The sequence below is a fragment of the Carassius gibelio genome, chromosome A8 (assembly GCF_023724105.1).
Source record: "Carassius gibelio isolate Cgi1373 ecotype wild population from Czech Republic chromosome A8, carGib1.2-hapl.c, whole genome shotgun sequence".
Taxonomy (NCBI): Eukaryota; Metazoa; Chordata; class Actinopteri; order Cypriniformes; family Cyprinidae; genus Carassius; species Carassius gibelio.
The window spans coordinates 14,829,068-14,847,654 of NC_068378.1; the positions used below are offsets into that span (position 1 = coordinate 14,829,068).

The following is an 18,587-nucleotide window of genomic DNA, read 5'->3' on the forward strand; positions in this document are numbered from 1 at the left end:
CCTCTGTCTGTCCAACAAGCACTAGTGTCTCAGCGGACGCAGTAAATACCTATTCATTCCTCTACCCGTCCAGCGAGCCTCAGTCTCCCAGTGGACGCAGTATGCATCCATCTCTTTCTGTTAATTCATCCAGCGAGCCAGTCTTCCAGTGAATGCAGGAATATAATTTGTTTCCTCTATCTGTCCAGCGAGCCTCAGCCTCCCAGCAGATACATTACGCATCTAGTCAATATATCATTACACCTCGCAGGCAGACGGTGGAGCCCGTTTTCCCGACATCGTAACCGCTTCTTCCTCAACTATTAACCAACAGGACCTGCCTGCTCCTCTACTCCTGCCAGAGGCAATGTGAGATCTCCTGGTCAAACGACCATACTTCTAAAAACATCAGCCCGCCAAATCTCTGAGTTTTGGGGGGTTCGTAGTCCGGCGGCTGTCCTTTTGCTCTCTTGTTTTTGGGGGGAGTACTCTGGGTTCGGGCCACATCCCGAGCTCGGAGCCCTCCACCCGGACAGCACGCCAAATACGCATACTTACGTATGCAACTTACGGTATTAATATACGTAGATGTGAACTCGTGAAACAGCCTTCTAAAGATTGGTGTGGTTTAATAGCTGTATGTTAATTTATGTTCTCTCCAGGGTAAGGGGGGTGGCATTTAAATTGAACAATATATGTTGACATCATACAAAGCATTCTTCAGTGGCCATTCAAAGTGTAGATAGACAAACAGAAGAACTAACTTCCTTTTTCACAACCAAATCTCTTTGAATTATTTCCTGCTGGCTGAAAACTTCTGACTCATCTCTTTACCTTGAGGCCTAGTGGGCAGCAATTATAAAGATAAAGACTGGATCTATACAGAATTCATTCTCTGATTAATTATTGAGGTCCTGATTCATACCACCAGTTTCGGAGAAGATCACTAACTCAGTCAGCTGACTGACAGCCTATCCCAGATGCCAACAGCTGAGGATTTTAATCACTGGCAGAGTGACGAACACCACTTGTGTGTTGGCAAACAGGGCCTTAAAGCTGCCAAAAGAGGTGGGGAGACGTTAAGATTACATGAAGGAGTCGGTATAAGAGTGTGTCTTCCTCCTGGATCTACACTGAATGGCTGTTGGTGACAACACATGGTGTCACATTTCAGCACAAAACCCAGATCATCCCAGGATCATCCCCTGACATCCAAATGCTTAAATCCAAGGCCTTTGAATAAAGGAGCTGTAAATGCTTGAGTACAGTGCATGCTGCTAGAGGACTGTAAAGGATCGAGGACTACAGAACTCTTGACAGTGGTGATCAATAGAAAAACAGTTAAGTAAAAGAGCTAAGCTCAGCCATGACCTCTGAAGACAATGTCTGACCTCCAGAGGTGGACAAATCAATGGAAAATTAATTGAGTGATGCTTAACCTTATAACAAAGCAGATGTGGTCTGATGTAAACGTCTTTGTTGTGGAACCATGTCAATTAAATGTCGATATCTGAAATAGTTATATTTGTGTGATATCAGTTTTATTCATTAATATGTTCAATGCAATATTTTTTAAACATTCGCTGAATTTGATCATATTTGTTTCATTCAGTTTTTATTAAAAAATCATGAAAATCACAAAATGTTCAAAACTTCACAAAAAATCTTATTAAGTTTATGCATCTAACATTAATAATAACAAGCAGTAAGCAGTAGCTGTCAAATAAACTTTACTTAATACAAATGAAATATTTTCCAGATAATATTTAATTAATGTAATTTAATAAAATGACAACATAAAAGCAATTATAGCAATTATAAATTATACAACTTAGGGAAAATATGGTCATTAAAATAATATCACACAATATTTTTCTTATATTGGATAAAGTAAATCAATAAAGTAAAACAATAAATAAATAAACTGAGAATTAATCTTTTAAGAAAAAAGGGTGTTGCGTTGCTATATTAATGGTAGCCCAAATCTATTTAGCAATCTCCACCTGTTACTGAGTACTTAAAGGTACTTATCCAGTCCAAAACTGGTTCAAAGACTATAGAATAAGAATGTGTGCCTGAAATCCAAAACTTCAGCAGTCATGATGGAAAGATGCATGACTTGCACTAATGAATCAATACAACCTTTCATAAGGCCCAGGTCATTATAATTCCCTGAGTGATTCAAATCATTATGACGGGAACTACAGGCTTATTTGTATTCTGTTTCTGTGCTGGAGGGGGAAGGAAGGCCAGCCGGCAGTTTGCACAATCAGGTTCCCAGCAGAGTGAAGGCGGTCTGGTCAGGAGAACCTAATTCTCTCTCTCACAAAAGCTCACGGGGATCAGGCATGAGAAGTGTCATTACGGTGACACAATCCAATGGAATGATTTGAAAAGAGTGCGATTGAGGTTGAGAAGGAAATCTGTGAAATAAATGAGAGTTATTATTTCTGCTATAGCTATGTATGGAGAGAAAGTCAGAAAGGGAAAAAAGAGATGGAAGGAGGCAGGCTGGTTAGCAAAGGCAAGAGGCAACCGCTTTAGCCCCAGGGTGATTGGACCTCTCTTTTCAGACAACTGAAAGCTGTGTCTACACTTTTGATAATCACAGCATGGGAGAGTTAGTGCACACACATGCACAGGCATTCAAGTCAGGATGATGTCGACAGAATGAATAGCGTTACTGTTCATAATGTGCTGCAAAATCAAAAATGTTTACTTTAGTATACTTTATTATATTCTATCAATTGATTTTCCTTCCTTTCTCTTTATTCTGAATTTTCTCTGTATTTTTGTTCATGCAATAAAAGTAAAAAAAAAAAAATTGAAAATTGAAAAAAAATTTGTATGGACAAAATCTGTTTTTTGAAATACAAATATAAATATATTTTTTTCAATTTATTTTGTTTTATATATATATATCTATATATATATATATATATTTTTTTTTTTTTTTTTTTTTTTTTTTTTTCACAGAAAAAAGTCTGTGGACCACAAAAAACCGCCCCAGTAACAACTTTTGTACCTTTTCTTCTAAGAGTGCATCTCTTTAAGCTTGAAGTTATCCATGCAGACCTAGCATATGCATTCATTGCCTTGGTCTTTTTTTTCTCTCAATTAAATCCAAAAACCAATTAACTTGCATAACACTGGTGTTTGAGTCCATCAAATGCTTGACTCATCTCACAATAATCTGAGCAATAATCATTTCCATCCTTCAAGCCAAATAAACGCTTACAGCTCAAACGGACGGCTCTCAGCAGGAGTAGGAAGCCGGCTACCCCTCCTGCAATGTCCAATAGAGACGTTGCACTGCTGTTTCCCCGTTTTCTCAAAGCGCAAAGAAATGTCCCACCATCATTCATGGGAAACTTTGAAAGTGCCAGTTTCCCCATTGAAGAAGTGCCAAACTTAACATTTGGAAGGCCAAGTTCCTCTGAGATGCCACCAGAACACAGTGGTGGGGTTTTACCCAGCTGTCAGCTGTAGAATCCCATCATATCATCGCTTTATTACAAATGTCAGACTCGCTGCTGGAAACACCCCCTATTGATTACAGGCTGGATAACTGGATTGTGGCTCTACCTCAGAAACATTGGATAGGGGCATTTAGAGGGTGAAGACCATGAAAGGCAATATCAGGATGTGTGTACTTTATATAAGAACCGGATGAGAAGAACAACAATAAAAGGTGAAGACATGTACTTGAAGAAAACTCCGTTTAAGAACTATGCATTCTAAAGTATACCAAATAATACACAAAAAGTAATTACTCAAGAAATCATTGTAAAATAATACAGATTTTAATATACTTTACTACTATTATATAAAAGATAAACATATTAAAATTGAGTTCAATAATAATATGGCATGTTTAAGTCATCCATTATTGGTGTTTTATATTACAGTTTCATGCAGTTTTAACTCAAAATGCTTGAGGCTTCTTTGAAAAACCTGCCAAAGCCGGAATCCCTCTCTTGTGTAGTTTGAGATATTAGTAGGTTCTTTTTTTGTTTGTTTGTTTGTTTTCATTTGAAATATCCTAAGGCAGAATGTAACAGATGTAACTCTCATAAGTGTTATGCAGAGGATGACCAGCCTGAGTGTAAGCTTACCTTGCTATCCGTCATCAATTATGAAAAGCTTCAATTCAACAGAGATTTAGTGTCAAATCCAGGAAATTAATAATTGATAGGCTGTTTTTTCAAAATGTGACTCAGCTAAATTTAGAGTACCAGTGCCAACAAAAACAGTGTTGATGAGCCGTCTGGGACAACTTTGCCTACCTCTAAAAAATTAATAACACCAGACAATACCTTATCATGTTGTTAAAATTAAATTCCAATTTTCCTATTCAACTTCAGAATTCGCCTCAATATAAGAAAAGTCTGAAGTGATGCAATAATCATGAATGTTTTATGTATTTTTTAAATGCAAAATGTCTTAAATCCATGTTTTGCAATGTTTAAATAGCTTCAGATCTTCACTCATTAGTAATATTAGTCCCATTATCTTTCTCTTGAGGGTATATTTCTAAACTGATCCTGCATTATTGACGTCACTGTGACCATTGTTCCTAAAGAAAAGTAAAATCTTCCACAATGCACCACACTTCATCACAATGTCAAACCCATGACATACTGTTAGAAACTAGCAGAACATAATAAAAAACATCAGTTTTATCATGAAGGACCAGACTGCATTTTAACAGCAATGTCATGATGCAGGGGCGCTTCAGTAAACAGTTCTGTGAAAATATTAAATGGAGGTCTTCTGAGTGACACATTTCCAGGAAAGGTATTTCACAGCTCCTGTCCATAGTGACAGGATTTTTTTAAGCTTGCAGTACATGCAACACAGACTTTTTTGTTGAAGCTTGTTTACTACATGATTAAAAAGTAAAAAAAAAATTGGACTCTTTTTTTCCGAATTGTGATATATAAATGACAGAATGCATAAGACAAAATGCATGACAGAATTGTGAAATGTAAATTTGCTATTTCAAAAAAATAAAAAATAACTGTTGTATACAATGTTGCTTCTAAAGAATATTAATTAAAATAATTATATATAATAATGAAGAAAAAAAAACATTAATTTAAATTATTTCTCTTTATTTGAATTTGATGGAACATGTTGAGGAAAAAAAAAAACGAATTTAAAGGCAATTTTCAGATATATCTTGTATAATTCATAAAATGCAGAGGATGCTTGAATCAAAACTATAATAACAAACCCAGAATTGTTTCAAAACTATATATATATATATATATATATACTGTACAAGGAAGACAAGCTTTTCTGGATGCATTTCATCTAATCACATAGCAGGAAGCTGATATTTTGAAGATGAACAGATGCTTAAACAAATGAGGTACTGTATACATAAGGTTCAGAATCATACATCCATAAGAAGCAGAATCGTCTGCAACCATAAAACATGTGCACCTGTAATTAGGCTCTCTCACTGAGAATCGTCCATCAAAGAAAAGAAAGGATGGCAAAGCATAACAAACAGAGAAGAGAAGTGCTTTCTGTGAGCTAAAAGAAGCATCAATAGCAGAGGGGGCAGTTAGTTAATGCCTCCCCATTAGATAAAAGGGTCAACTACAACATGTCCCACTCTCCCTTTCACCTCTGAGACTCAGATGCAAAAGAGAACAAAAAGCTGAGATACTTGCCAACCAGTGCAAAAGTATCACAGACAATTAAATGAGAGTAAAGAGAGTCGGAAAAATGTCAGGCATGTTTACATAAACATATCTAATTAGGAGATGTTACCTAATGAGTAGTGATGGGTCGTTCTTGAACGATTCATTAATTTTGAACGAATCTTTAATGTGACTTCAAATGAACGAGTTGTCTCTGGGAGTGATTCGTTCAGTAACGCATGTGAAACATCCTATGGATTCTGTACTGAAACGAGTTCACCTCTTTCAAGTCTTTGGGTTTTCCGAGTCGTTCGTTCATAATGTGACAGCCCCCTAGCTTAACAAATGCAATCTGAGCCGGAAAGAGAATTGATTAGTTCATCTATCGAGTCTTTGGGGTTTTCGAGTTGTTTGTTCAGTACCTGAAAGCCCCATACTTAACCAATGCAGTTTGAGCCGGAAAGAGAATTGATTAGTTCATGTATCGAGTCTTCTGGTTTTTCGAATCGTTCGTTCATCATGAGAAAACCCCGTAAGTTTTACCTATGCAGTCTGAGCTGGAAAGAGACTTAATAATAATAACCAACTCATTATTACCTTTGTTACCACATTCAGTGTTATGGAAAAGAACCATCATGACAGAAATTCACACATTTATATACTAGAAATAAAAAGCTACAATTTTAGACCAAAAATGCATCATGTAACTGCAAGAGTAAATAATAAAAATAATAATGATAATGAAAAAAAAAACATGCATCCATTTGTAAGGAAATTCATGTCACGTCACATCACAAAAGAACGAACGGCTCGAAAGACTTGAAAGATGAACTAATCAATTCTCTTTCCAGCTCAGACAGCATTGGTTTAGTTTATGAGGCTGTCATGTGATGAAGGAACGACTCAAACCCGAAGACTTGTCAGAAAAGAGTTGGGGTGAGCGAATCACCGGCTAAAGACCCAGGTAAATAATGAATGAATCTTTTCTGTTTCTTATAGCATTATAGTTTTATATTGTTTGTAGTGTGATCAATGTTTGTGCATGTAGTAGATGTGTGGGGAAGTAACACATAAAATTGTAATTCAATTTTGCTAAATGAACAAAATGAACGAAATGACTCGAAAAAAAGATTTGTTCATTTTGCTGAACGAGACTCAAAGGACCGAGTCAGTAAAATGATCCGAACTTCCCATCACTACTAATGAGCATGAGTCAAGCAGCCATGTATTGCTACTTATTCGCTAGTTTTATGTTTTTTTATTATTATCATTCAAAGCCCTGTATCATTAAATCTGAGATGATTTTCCCAGAAAAAAAAATGCAAAATATGATATTGTTATACGTGTAAATGTCCTCTACACAACTGTGTCCGGCATTTTAGCTCATAAACCTACATCTAACATACTGACCAACCACAATTCAATTTAACTAGCCTCTATTTATTCTAACAATTCCATTCTTCTCAGTGCAAACATGCCTCAGTCAGTGCCATTTGCCTAGTCCAATAACTGTTGCGCTGTTATCACACATACTAAGCAGCCAGTAAACAGACTTTTATTGAAAAGAGGTATTTGTGCATATTTTCTGTTGATCATGGCAGCAGTAATTCATCAAAATGAGGATCAAATAATAGAGATAAACATCATGATGGGACATATATCCATGTACAGTGTGGTTGGTTAAGCACATTTTAATGAAGCTATTTAGATCCTCCACAACCTGGTACATAGAAGCAACCTGTATGATTAAGAACTGTTCAACACAAATAGCACTAAGCACAAACTATCCCTTAGTGAATCTTTTGCCAAAACAATGCAGACAGTGCATGCAAATAAGCAGCATACCAACATAATCCCGATTTAGTGAATTCCCCCATGTAAAATATCACACATCGTCTGAGTTTAGTTCCTGGTCTGTCTGAAACAATCTAGCAGATTAATCCATTGTTGCTCCATTGTTACATATAGTGAAACAGTTTGGCAAAAACAAAAACAAACAAACAAATCCTAGGAACACATAAGAACAAGCATATAAAACTTTCTTATGTGAAGGAGAGGGATAAACCGAGAAAGATGCCAAAGATAGATGAAGTGCTAGTTAACTCTGCAATTGTATAGAGCACAGTGAACCTGCTGATGCATGAATGGCAGCGTTCCAAGGGCCTTGTACCTGTCCTCTTTTCTTGCAGGATAAAAGAAAATGGCCCTGCTCCAAGAACTAACAGCACTAATTTGAGGAAACCACAGCATCATGGTATTATTTGATCATTCACTGATCTTAAATCAAATATTAGAGGCTGAGATAATGCTGACCTCTATAGTATAAAAGTGTTGAATCCAGGCAATTGCGTAACGTCAGGCCGAGTGAGCATACAAAGTGGAGGACTGAGGCAAGACTTTGTTCTAATGATTAAAAGATGAACCTAATTTAGCCATACTTACCCTTTAAGCTTCTTCATAGTTTCAACCAAGTTATTTACATCATAATATGTATATTTTTAAAAAGAAGTAAACAAATGCGGGCTATTCATGTCTTTTGTCTTATGCAAACATTATTTGACTATCTGGGGGTAGTGGCTCAGAGCAGAATGGTGTCCGACTTAATGAACGTCATGAACAATGTCTCCTACTCTCTCCAAGGCATGTTTGCTGAAATGAAGAGTGCATACAGCGACAGAGTGATCCTTCCACGGTGTAACAGAGGGTGCCACTGTAGGTCATTCCTGCCTACTGCCATAAGACTCCACGATTTTTCCGCTGTGTGCATGAAACATCAACTTGTTTTGACTCCTCTGCCTACAACTGTTTGTCTCAACAAGTGCTTCACATTTGCTCTGTTTACAACATTTAGTACCCACCAGTTCATGTGAATGATGTATTTTTGTATATGTTGCACTGCAGTCTATATACTTTATGTACAGTATCTACCCACCCACCCATCTATCTAATCTTTATACCCACTCACTGATCTATCCAACCTAATGTACATACCTATCTATGTACCCTATCTACCCACTCACTCATTTATCTTACCTATCTAGCTACCCACCCACCCACAGACTTAAGAGACCTACAGTATCTATCTATCTACCTACCTACCCACCTAACTATCCTATCTTTCTACCCACTCATCCACCAAATTTTATCGGACCTCTCTATTTGGTCAGCCACCTCTGTTACCTATCTAACCACTCACCCACCACCTTTATATACTATCTATCTACTCGCTCACCAACCAGTTTATCTAACATATCTATCTACCCACCCACCTATCTAACCCATCTAACCACTCACACATCAGTTTAGGTAACCTATCTATCTACCTACCACCTATCTATACTATCTAATCTCTCTACCACACATAGACCAATTTATCTGACCTATCTACCCACTCTACTGTCTAACCTACGGTACATATCTATCTACCTACCACTGAACTATCAATCAATTTACCTATCCACTGATGTATTTAATTCAATCTAGATATCCACCCACCGATCAATTCATCCAGCCACCCAATTTATCTTGTTCATATCTAAATATCGTTTGACTTGAACTGAGGTGGCACATATATTAGATTACTGACATTTTTTTGTTATTGCTTCTCATATGAGGATTACATTTAAAAGGAATGAGTCCAGAAATGTGCAGGAGTATGTTCTGAAAACAGATTGAAATAATCAACTGACATACCTTCCTGCACTGCTTGGAAAGGGTTGTTTCCATCGACAAACTCCACAGACACAGTGATCTTCTCTGTCTCCAGGATCTCGTTGTTGAGGTTGAGATCAGCCACCGCCATGCGGAACACCTCATCATCCTTTTTGGCAGACTCATCAAAAATGGCCCCTAAAACAAGAGAATTTAAGGAGATTTATCATGGGGTTGACAACAGAACACAGAAACAGAAACTTGACATGAACTTAAGTGCTCTGTAACACTTTTATCTAATTCCTGACCAAAACAAACTCTCATGTGAGAGAAGTTCTCAAGATGTTATTTACTTGCGTTTTATTTTATATGTATCTGTTTAGAGTACATGTATCTTGTGTTCTTTACTAACAAACACATCTAAGATGATAATGTAATAAAAACAACAGGAGATATATATATATATATATATATATATATATATATATATATATATATATATATTTATATATATAAACTTAAATGTTGTAGAAGCAACAGATGATTAATGACTATGTACATACTGAAAAATAAAAAAATTAGAAAAGACTAGCACAGCACAAACATCATCACTATATACAACATAAAATGAGTTCCAGACAGCAGCGTTGCGCCAAAAATCTATGTTTTATTATTATTACTCTGTCATTCAGCACCTTACTTTGTTAATTAAATAAATGAATCCTAGATACACCAGCTTTTAGGTAAGATTGTTGACTTTGTAGACTGACAATTCTCCTAGTATATAGCCTAACCTGATTTTACCAAGTGAGACATGTTCCTGGGACAACATCGTTGTTGACCCTGGAACAACATTGTGATTAACCAATCAGATTTGAAGAACCAGTTTATAGATTTTGTGAAGTTTATGCTTAAAATCAGTGTTTGGTGCTTGTACATCAGTGTCATTCATCTATCATTTCCTCTGATTTTAGGGATTACTCATGGTTAAGGTTAGGTTTAGGTGTAGGGATATGGTTAAGAATATATTTTTGGAGTAAAATGTTGTTCCAGGGTCAACAAAATATGTTGACCTAGGAACACATCAGACTTGGCAAAATCAGGACGTGCTAGTATATATGTGCACATCAGGTTTCTAAAAGTGTAGGCAAAGAGTAAATGTTTCTCTAAGCAATTTCATAAACACTTGTTGGTCTCTACAGATCTAGCTGCAGCAGAAAACAGTATGCTGGGGCCTAAAATTTAATCTTGTATATCTATGTACAAGGAAATTGAATCTTGTCGACCTGTATACATGAGAGACATGTCAAAAAATTGTCAACCCTCTGCGGTACGTGGGAAGTAGGCTGAAGCAGAGTATTTTCAAAGTGCGTGGGGACAAATTGGTTCTCTTCCAATAAGTGCCACGCAGGAGATAGTCAATGTGACCATATCACATTTGAGTGTGTGGTCAGCTGTGAACAGGCCAAGTCAAGAAACTACCTGCAGGGCTCTGGGAAAACTGGCAGGCCTTTAACAAAAAAATCTCAGAAAAAATATACACTTTGACTCCAATCCTCTGCAAAACATCATAATGGATCTTTTATCTGAGAACAGAATCGAGTTGCCATAGAAACAAAACTTATGGTGGAAGCTTCTAAAGCCGCATATTTCATTCATAGTGATGGGGAATGATGTAGATGGGGGCATTATGATCAAGCCAACTAAAACCATCTGAAATTCAGAATTCAATTAGGGAATCTGATGTAACTGCAAAAACTACTTTCTCAATGAGTATTTGTGTCTTGCTTTCCAGTAATAATAAATAAGACACATTTATTTCACAAGAAAAATGTCATACTATCCAAATATTTTTCTTCTTTAAAAATATAGAGAGTTTTATGCTGAAACAAATGCTATTCAAAATGTTTGGCTGAAGGCTGAAAACAAGCCTTCAATACCTTAAATATTTGTTTCTCAAATTAACTTTCCTTGTTGTAAGGATGTACACATTATTTGATGGGGGGGGGGGTGACAAAAATAATCACTGAAAAAATTATTTCTTGCTGAGAACTTGCATGTCAATAACAACAACCTTTTTGTTGTTTCGTTGAATGGACACAGATGCTTGTTCAAATTGCAGCAAATACTTCCTCAAGCACTTAGGGAGCGTGATTGAGAACAAAACATAATTCCACTATAAAGTGCTCAAGAGCCTGTAGCAAGTCCTCATAAGCAACTCTGGCCAGATTAATATCCTGCAGCCACTCTCAAGAGGAATAAAGCAACAGGAATCAAATTCTTCCCTGTCTTAATCAGTCCTACTCACTATCCCATGAGGGCTTCTCTTCTTCGGATGAGTGAGAGAGTGAAAGTGCATGAGCAAGTATGAGAGGGAAGTTGCAAATTCTGATTTATATGCTGCTGAATTTTGGCTCTAAACAGGAAGAGAGGATGCAGCTCTTGGGCAAGCTGAAACGAGTTGTTAGGCAAAAGACAACTTCATCAAATAAATCAAAGAGCAAAGAAACTGCACCCTGTCTGGTTCAAGCAGACACATCAAGTGCAGCATAAAGTCTTAGAGTTCTGTGTCACTATATAACAACATCTGGTCACAGTAACATGGGGGGTTCTAGTCAGGTGGTGCAACTTTAACCATGTCCCAAGAGATGAGACCTTTACCAGAGCATCGTGTAATCTTGGATTAAATCGGAATAGGAAGCAGCATTAAGAAATGACTAATCAAGACATCAACTAATCAACATAAACTGATTAGCTTACAATTAGCAATTTGGTGTCCTTGATGCAACTTCTTGCATCAGAGCAACTTATATATACAGTTAACTACTAGTAACCAATTTTGGTTTGACAGCATTCATTTACTGTAACCTTCAAATGGCAGTTTCTTATACCTGGTGTGAAAAAATTTGCTTATTTTGGCTAACTGATGATAATTTTTGACAACTTTTATTAGCCACTACAACTAAAGGAATAATAAAGAGCAGTAAACGGAAAAACTATTTGCATTACATTTCAATGTGTTTAAGAAAATGTTAAGTTGCCGTGTAAAATCAGGTTTGCCAGGTGCATGTGGAAATTACCTGAGCCAAGTTACACAGAACACTGTAAAATTAGGGTGACGGTGTAAAAAGTGGTATGGACATTTCACAGATCAGGTTATAGTAATGTTTTGTTAAACACACAGGGCAATCAAAATGCACAAAATATTTAAGAATCAACTGTTGTAAATAAAAATAAAGTTACAAACATTGAACATTGCAACAGTAATTCTGTCACACTGATGACAATGACTTATCTTCTCAAGCAATGTGAAATTTATTGAAGGAAGAGCTTGGATAACTGGCCTTAAGCGGCTACTGCAATGTGTTCTCTCTCAGCGAACTGCCATAACCTGAAGAAAATGAAAGATGACTTCTTCCCTCCTACATTTCAGTAAGAGCAGACAGAGGCTCTATATTGGTGCACACTGTCAAGCCTGTCACTGTTAGACAGTTTGAGAGGACCTCAGCTGGGTGAAAAGTCTCTGAAGTTCACCCTGTCTTGCAAAAACTGAGTAGGTGCCAGTGTAATGGAGCCAAGACACGTTGCATTTGGAAACAAATTGCTATTTGGAAACTCTCTGGTGAGTCTTAACATCAAAAAAAAAAAAAAAAAAAAAAAAAAAAAAAAATATATATATATATATTACATTTGAGTAATATTCCACAATATTCCAAACTTAGTAGTGTAAACCCATTCCAAAATACTAAAACTTCCACAATAATCAATAATCATCAGTCTGAACTAGACCATACTAACCAGCCAAAGCTTGACCTCTTAGGTCAATCAGATCAATACCCTTCAGTACGACAGTTAGGATAAAGTAAACAAGGATAAAATACAAAGCATTCGCAACACCAATCCTCCCTTGTGGTCCTTGGTGATGATGAAGACAACTCAGCCAGTGGCACAGCCTGATAATGATCATGATGATGCATTAGATTGTGATGACATGTGGATTCCGCATTTTAGGCATAGATTTATGGCCACCGGGGCGCATCTAAAAAGGACGGCTGGTTTGCAGTGACACCTCTGAGACAAGGTGGATTAATGAGCTTTGCAGACCACTGAGTGCAGTAATGGCCTGATATAATATGTGATATAAAAACAGCAACACCGAGCACTGTTTATCATACTGGCAGTGGCCCGCCACGCACTGTCAGCCATTAATAACTCAAAATTTTTGCTTTGCAGTCATGCGGACCTCTTGTCATCTGCCAGCATGCAAACAAACAGTGCTGTTCTGGCTTTTGTTTGAGGATGTATGGTGGTCAACTCTCAAGCCTGTACCTGCCTGCATTTATTGGGCTGGGGGTGAAACTGAATTCAACTGTTGTGAATGACTGGCAACCTGCTGTGGTTATTTGCAGTTATTTTTTAACAAAGCCCATTATCACCATATTAAAACAATGATGACACCCCTGCTGGAAATACCTGCATAAATATGCTGTTTTGGATGCTGAATCCCGCCATGGGATCCCAGTGTGCTGGTGTCCCGGCAATGCTGCATAACGAGGTTTAACCAAAGAGACTGCATAAAGGCATAAAGTTTATTTATTCTATGTAAGAAAATCATTTACATCCAGTAAACACAGTCTTAATTAAGTCGTTTTAAGACCTCAGAAAAATGCTTGTTTACACAAAAGCCATAACAAATGCATTTGCAATATGTGTCTAGGGGAAAAAAGCCTGGATCAGATCCGAACATGACAATGGCTTAACAGTTCTTCAGTATGAGAAGCTCACTGGGTTTTGCCAAATTGAGGGATGAAGTTCCTTTGAGGCAAATCAGTCCACTCTAAGGCCATATTTGTAACACGCCTGGGCCATGTGAACACCTATCGACTTGAATGGGAAAAGACTGAAATCTCTGTTGCTTGTCAAAATTGTGCTTCAATAATATATTTCAAATCAAGAATAAAATCTAAAAATGGTATAACATAATGTACATTACAGTATTGTGTGTCTTTACTAGTGTAAACTAGTCCCAGCCTTGACAACAATCTTGTTCTACATGAAAGACTAAATCGAGAAGTAAAACAGTTTTCATGCAAAATAATTCACTGTGGGTTAATTGATAACAGAAACACAAATGAAAATATAGTCACTGTTAATTTGTGTTTGTGAGATTCTCACAATACAGCTGTTATAAGACAAGGAACCGTGACTGAGAGTCATGAGTGGTTAAGTCTGTTATGTATTCAGCTTTACATCAGGGAACCTTCTCATTCAGGTGACTGTATAATGGCCATATTATAATTATTTTTTTTAGAACTCCAGCAAAAGCTTTCCCTATTGATGGCTTGACATGACCTGTGGGTGCAATGAGATACTTGCTGTGCATTATCCTTTTTGAGATTTGAAAAATATTCCCAAAGACGGCAATTCTTCAGTGAAAGACGCTGCATACCCCCCTCCCTCTGACTCCGATGCACTTTCATTATTATAATGTAAATTAATTTCCCTTCATCATTAATGCATTGAGCTGCCAGCTTCTTCTGCCCCTTTAAAGCAATTTCCATCCTGCATTGATGTCCTTCACCTTTTCCTTTTGCACACATCTTTGCTTCTGACATTTAATCAAACCTGGCTTAAATAGGGCTACTGAGTCCTCAGACAGATGGACACGTGAAGACATGACTCCTGTTAGAGAGGAACCCTTTGACATCATTAAGAGAGTGACAGTCCAAGACACACTGTCCACCAGAAAGAAAGGCACAGAAAAAATGAGAGGAGAAGCTGGAGAAAAGTGGGGCAGAACAAGAGTTATTTTCACCTCTGCGTACAGCTCCACGATTGTTGCTCTTGCTCCCTGCTGTGTCCTCGACGTCCGTGTTTGTAGTGAAACGAAAAGCAAAGCTCACATTAAAAAAGTCCTAAGGGGCTGGAAAGTTCCTGCACCTGATTCAGGGAAGCGAGTTCACAGCTCTGAGGTCTAAAACCAAAGAGTATCTGTAGGTCAAAGACTTAACCACCAGTGATTTTACATGCTTTCCCTGAGGACACCGGTTTCTGACAAGCTTCAAGGCACCATAATGCATGCTTAATGATCTACAACTAATTTAAGAGAGCTTTAGACATGGCCAGCCAAATATTTAATGAGTATAATGTCAAAAAACTACATTTAAATTTAATTTAACTACACCATCAAGCGCAGTGCCGTTATGGGTTTCACATATTTAGAGTAGCTTTTGCTATTTTACAATGGAAATTGATCTTTTTGGGATTCTGATTCCCCAATAATTCTCCAATAATGAATTAATATTTTCCCATCAGTCCAAAATGTCAATTTTCAGCATTCATTAGAGCTGTGGTGTGACGAGGCTGAATCCAGTTATATATTGATGCTTTTCTGTCTGGTTTAAATGGAAGCATGGTTCATTAACACATCCGTATCTACAGCTTTGTTGCCATAAAGGATTTTTAAGTGCTGTTTCTCGATTACATTCAAGGGTGCATTGAATATAACATGAGCCTTCACACGCAATCTAACAGTCTATAAAAATGCTAAGTTTTAATATTTTTTTTCTGTTCCAGTCTTTTTTAAGGGACAGTTGAATTTGACACACATGTATGGAACAATAGAGATGACTCCATCAGATTGAGTCACATTGCACCTTCTTCCCATTTTGGAAGAATTTTCTTGGGTATGTTAAGGGTTGCGCTAAATATGAAAACTGTGGTCAGAGCCATCATGCCCTCATCGGCAACACACTGACATGTTTTTTTTTTTTTTTTTTTTTTTTTTGCTCCAGGTGACTCAAGTCTAAACCTCCTTTGGATATCCGTCCTCCTCTGTCTTTCCCACATGGCATCCTGTCTATATTCTGTTCTATATTAATACATTCAAAACACTGTTTCTTTGTTTCTTTCTTTTTTGAAACTGACCCAATTTCAGATACAGACATAAAAAATATATAATTTTATTAATTTGATTAAAATGGAAAATTATTACAAAATATTTAAATTCTAAATTCAATTTTCAAATTTTAATTAAAAAAATTAATTTAACTTATAAGACGAATGTTAATGAGGGTAATGACCAGACACACCTAAACATAATGACCCTATAAACATGGGACACGGAACACACAACATAATGAGTCCAGGGGTGTGACAAAATCAGCATATTAGAATGATTTCTGAAGGATCATATGACACTGCAGACATTTTTAAAAAATATTAAAAATTAATGATGAAAAAAAAAACTGAACGATAATATTCACTTTATTTTTCACATTAGAACGACCCATTTATACATTTAAAGGGGTCATATGATGCTGCTAAAAAGAACATGATTTGGTAATTGGTGTAATGAAATGTGTTTATGCGGTTCAAAAAAACACATTATTATCACATTATTATTGTTTCTCCTCTATGCCCGCCTTCTGAAAAGCATCGATTTTTACAAGGCTCATCGGTCTGAAAAGCGAGGTGTGCTCTGATTGGCCAGCTATCCAGTGTGTTGTGATTGGCCGAATACCTCAAGCGTGTGATGGAAATGTTACGCCCCTTAACATATTGTGATGCCCTGTCCGGCTGGAGCGACGAGGCGTAAACATTATAAACATGATATAAACTTGATTTCTAGTCTTGTCCTCTTTTAGAAGGCCAAACAAAGTAGTTTCACTTTCTCAACGAAACAGCCGTGAATGAGCGGAGGCCTAGAGTGAGCTGCACCAGAGTGAACGGAGGCCAGCTTGATTGAGCAGAGGTGGGCCGGCTTGAGAACGGTGCGGCCGGCGGATCGCATCATATGACCCCTTTAATGTGTCTGGCTTCCGGTTTCATTCGCTTCCAGTTATTAGCAGTCTTGTAGTCGAGACCAGCTCATTCAAGTCCGAGTCCAGATCGAGTCCAGAGAGGGTTGAGTCCGAGTCAAGACCGAGTTCAGAAAGGGTGGAGTCCGAGTCAAGACCGAGACCAGAGAGGGTCGAGTCCGAGTAAAGACCGTAAAGACCGCTCTGCATTTAACCCATTCAAAGCGCACACAAACAGCAGTGAACACAAACCCAGAGCAGTGGGCTGCCATTTATGCTGCGGCGCCCGTGGAGCAGTTGGGGGTTCGATGCCTTGCTCAAGGACACCTCAGCTGTGGTATTGCCGGCCTGAGTCTTGAACCCACAACCTTAGAGGTAGAAGTCAAACTCTGTAACCACTAGGCCACGACTTCCAATTTAGTTTTTTTTTTTTTATTATTCTGTTGTGTATTTACATTTTCCTGGTTATCAAATGAAGACATAAAAAATGCATTTAATTTTTATTTTAATTATTGAAAATTAAGCAAACTTAATTTTTTGGTAAACAGGGCATTTACTATTAAAAATAAAACATGGAAGAAATTTTGTGTGATTATTCCTTAAAAAAATTATGTTTGTTTCATTTTAGTAGTAGTAGTAGGCTATGTACATTCTGCTGAACAATAGTAATACATTCATGGCAAATACCGTGAATACATTACAGTTCTGTGTATGTGATTTGACGCTAGTTTTACTCAAATCAAACAGTCAAATGCTCATGAAGTGACTGTCAGAGCAGTTCTGGAGATGTTGTTCATGTGTTCACGTCCTTATTTAGTGAGACAGCAGACGCTGAAATCACCGCGAGCGTCACGCGCGCTTCAGTGTGTGTGATAAACGAAGTCGCGTTTCTGCTCCATTCATTAACAGAGACACGCAGAACATGTAGGATTCATATTTAAACAGACTTTTATGGCTTAATATTTACAGGTACTAGACCATTTTGTGATTTGATGCAAGTGGAATGACCTACTTTTGATTAATTGATTCAAAATTGGACAAATTCTGTGACATTCCACGTTAAACTGTAAATTCCGTTTTTATGACTGGATTACGCGATTCCATCCGCGTTTTCTGCATCACGGAAACCAAAGGGCCCTACAATCATATATCAATTTAAATAAATATTAACATACAGTAATAATCATGAAATATTTTGATTGGGCCACAAGTCCGATACCCAATATGTTAGAGTCAAAATGCACACGACTCCATGACAAGACCAAGACCATTGAAATACAGTCTCGAGACCAAGTTCAAGACCAAATCCAAATCTCGAGTACTCAACACTGATTATTAGCTGTACAAAACCGCTTACTTTCACGTAAAAAAATAAGGTGGTAATATAAAATGTATAGTAATAATAGTATCAATACCAAAGATAATTATTATTTATTCAAGTTCAGATATTTAGACAGTATATGATTATGTATATGTCAATAGGGAGATATAGGCTACTAATCAGATG

At 37.2% G+C, this 18,587-nt stretch overlaps 1 protein-coding gene across 4 annotated transcripts in view; it reads right to left on the minus strand.

The window, feature by feature from the left end:
• LOC128018548 (glutamate receptor ionotropic, delta-2) overlaps positions 1–18,587 on the minus strand; it is a 356,061-nt gene that overhangs the window by 299,766 nt on the left and 37,708 nt on the right. For all 4 annotated transcript variants that reach the window (XR_008184907.1, XR_008184906.1, XM_052604127.1 and 1 more), the window contains exon 2: positions 9,324–9,479. Coding sequence is in view for 2 of the 4 variants with exons in the window: in XM_052604127.1 (XP_052460087.1) it covers positions 9,324–9,479 (156 nt within the window). In the remaining 2 variants the exon portion in view is untranslated. The remainder of the gene's footprint in view (positions 1–9,323; positions 9,480–18,587) is intronic.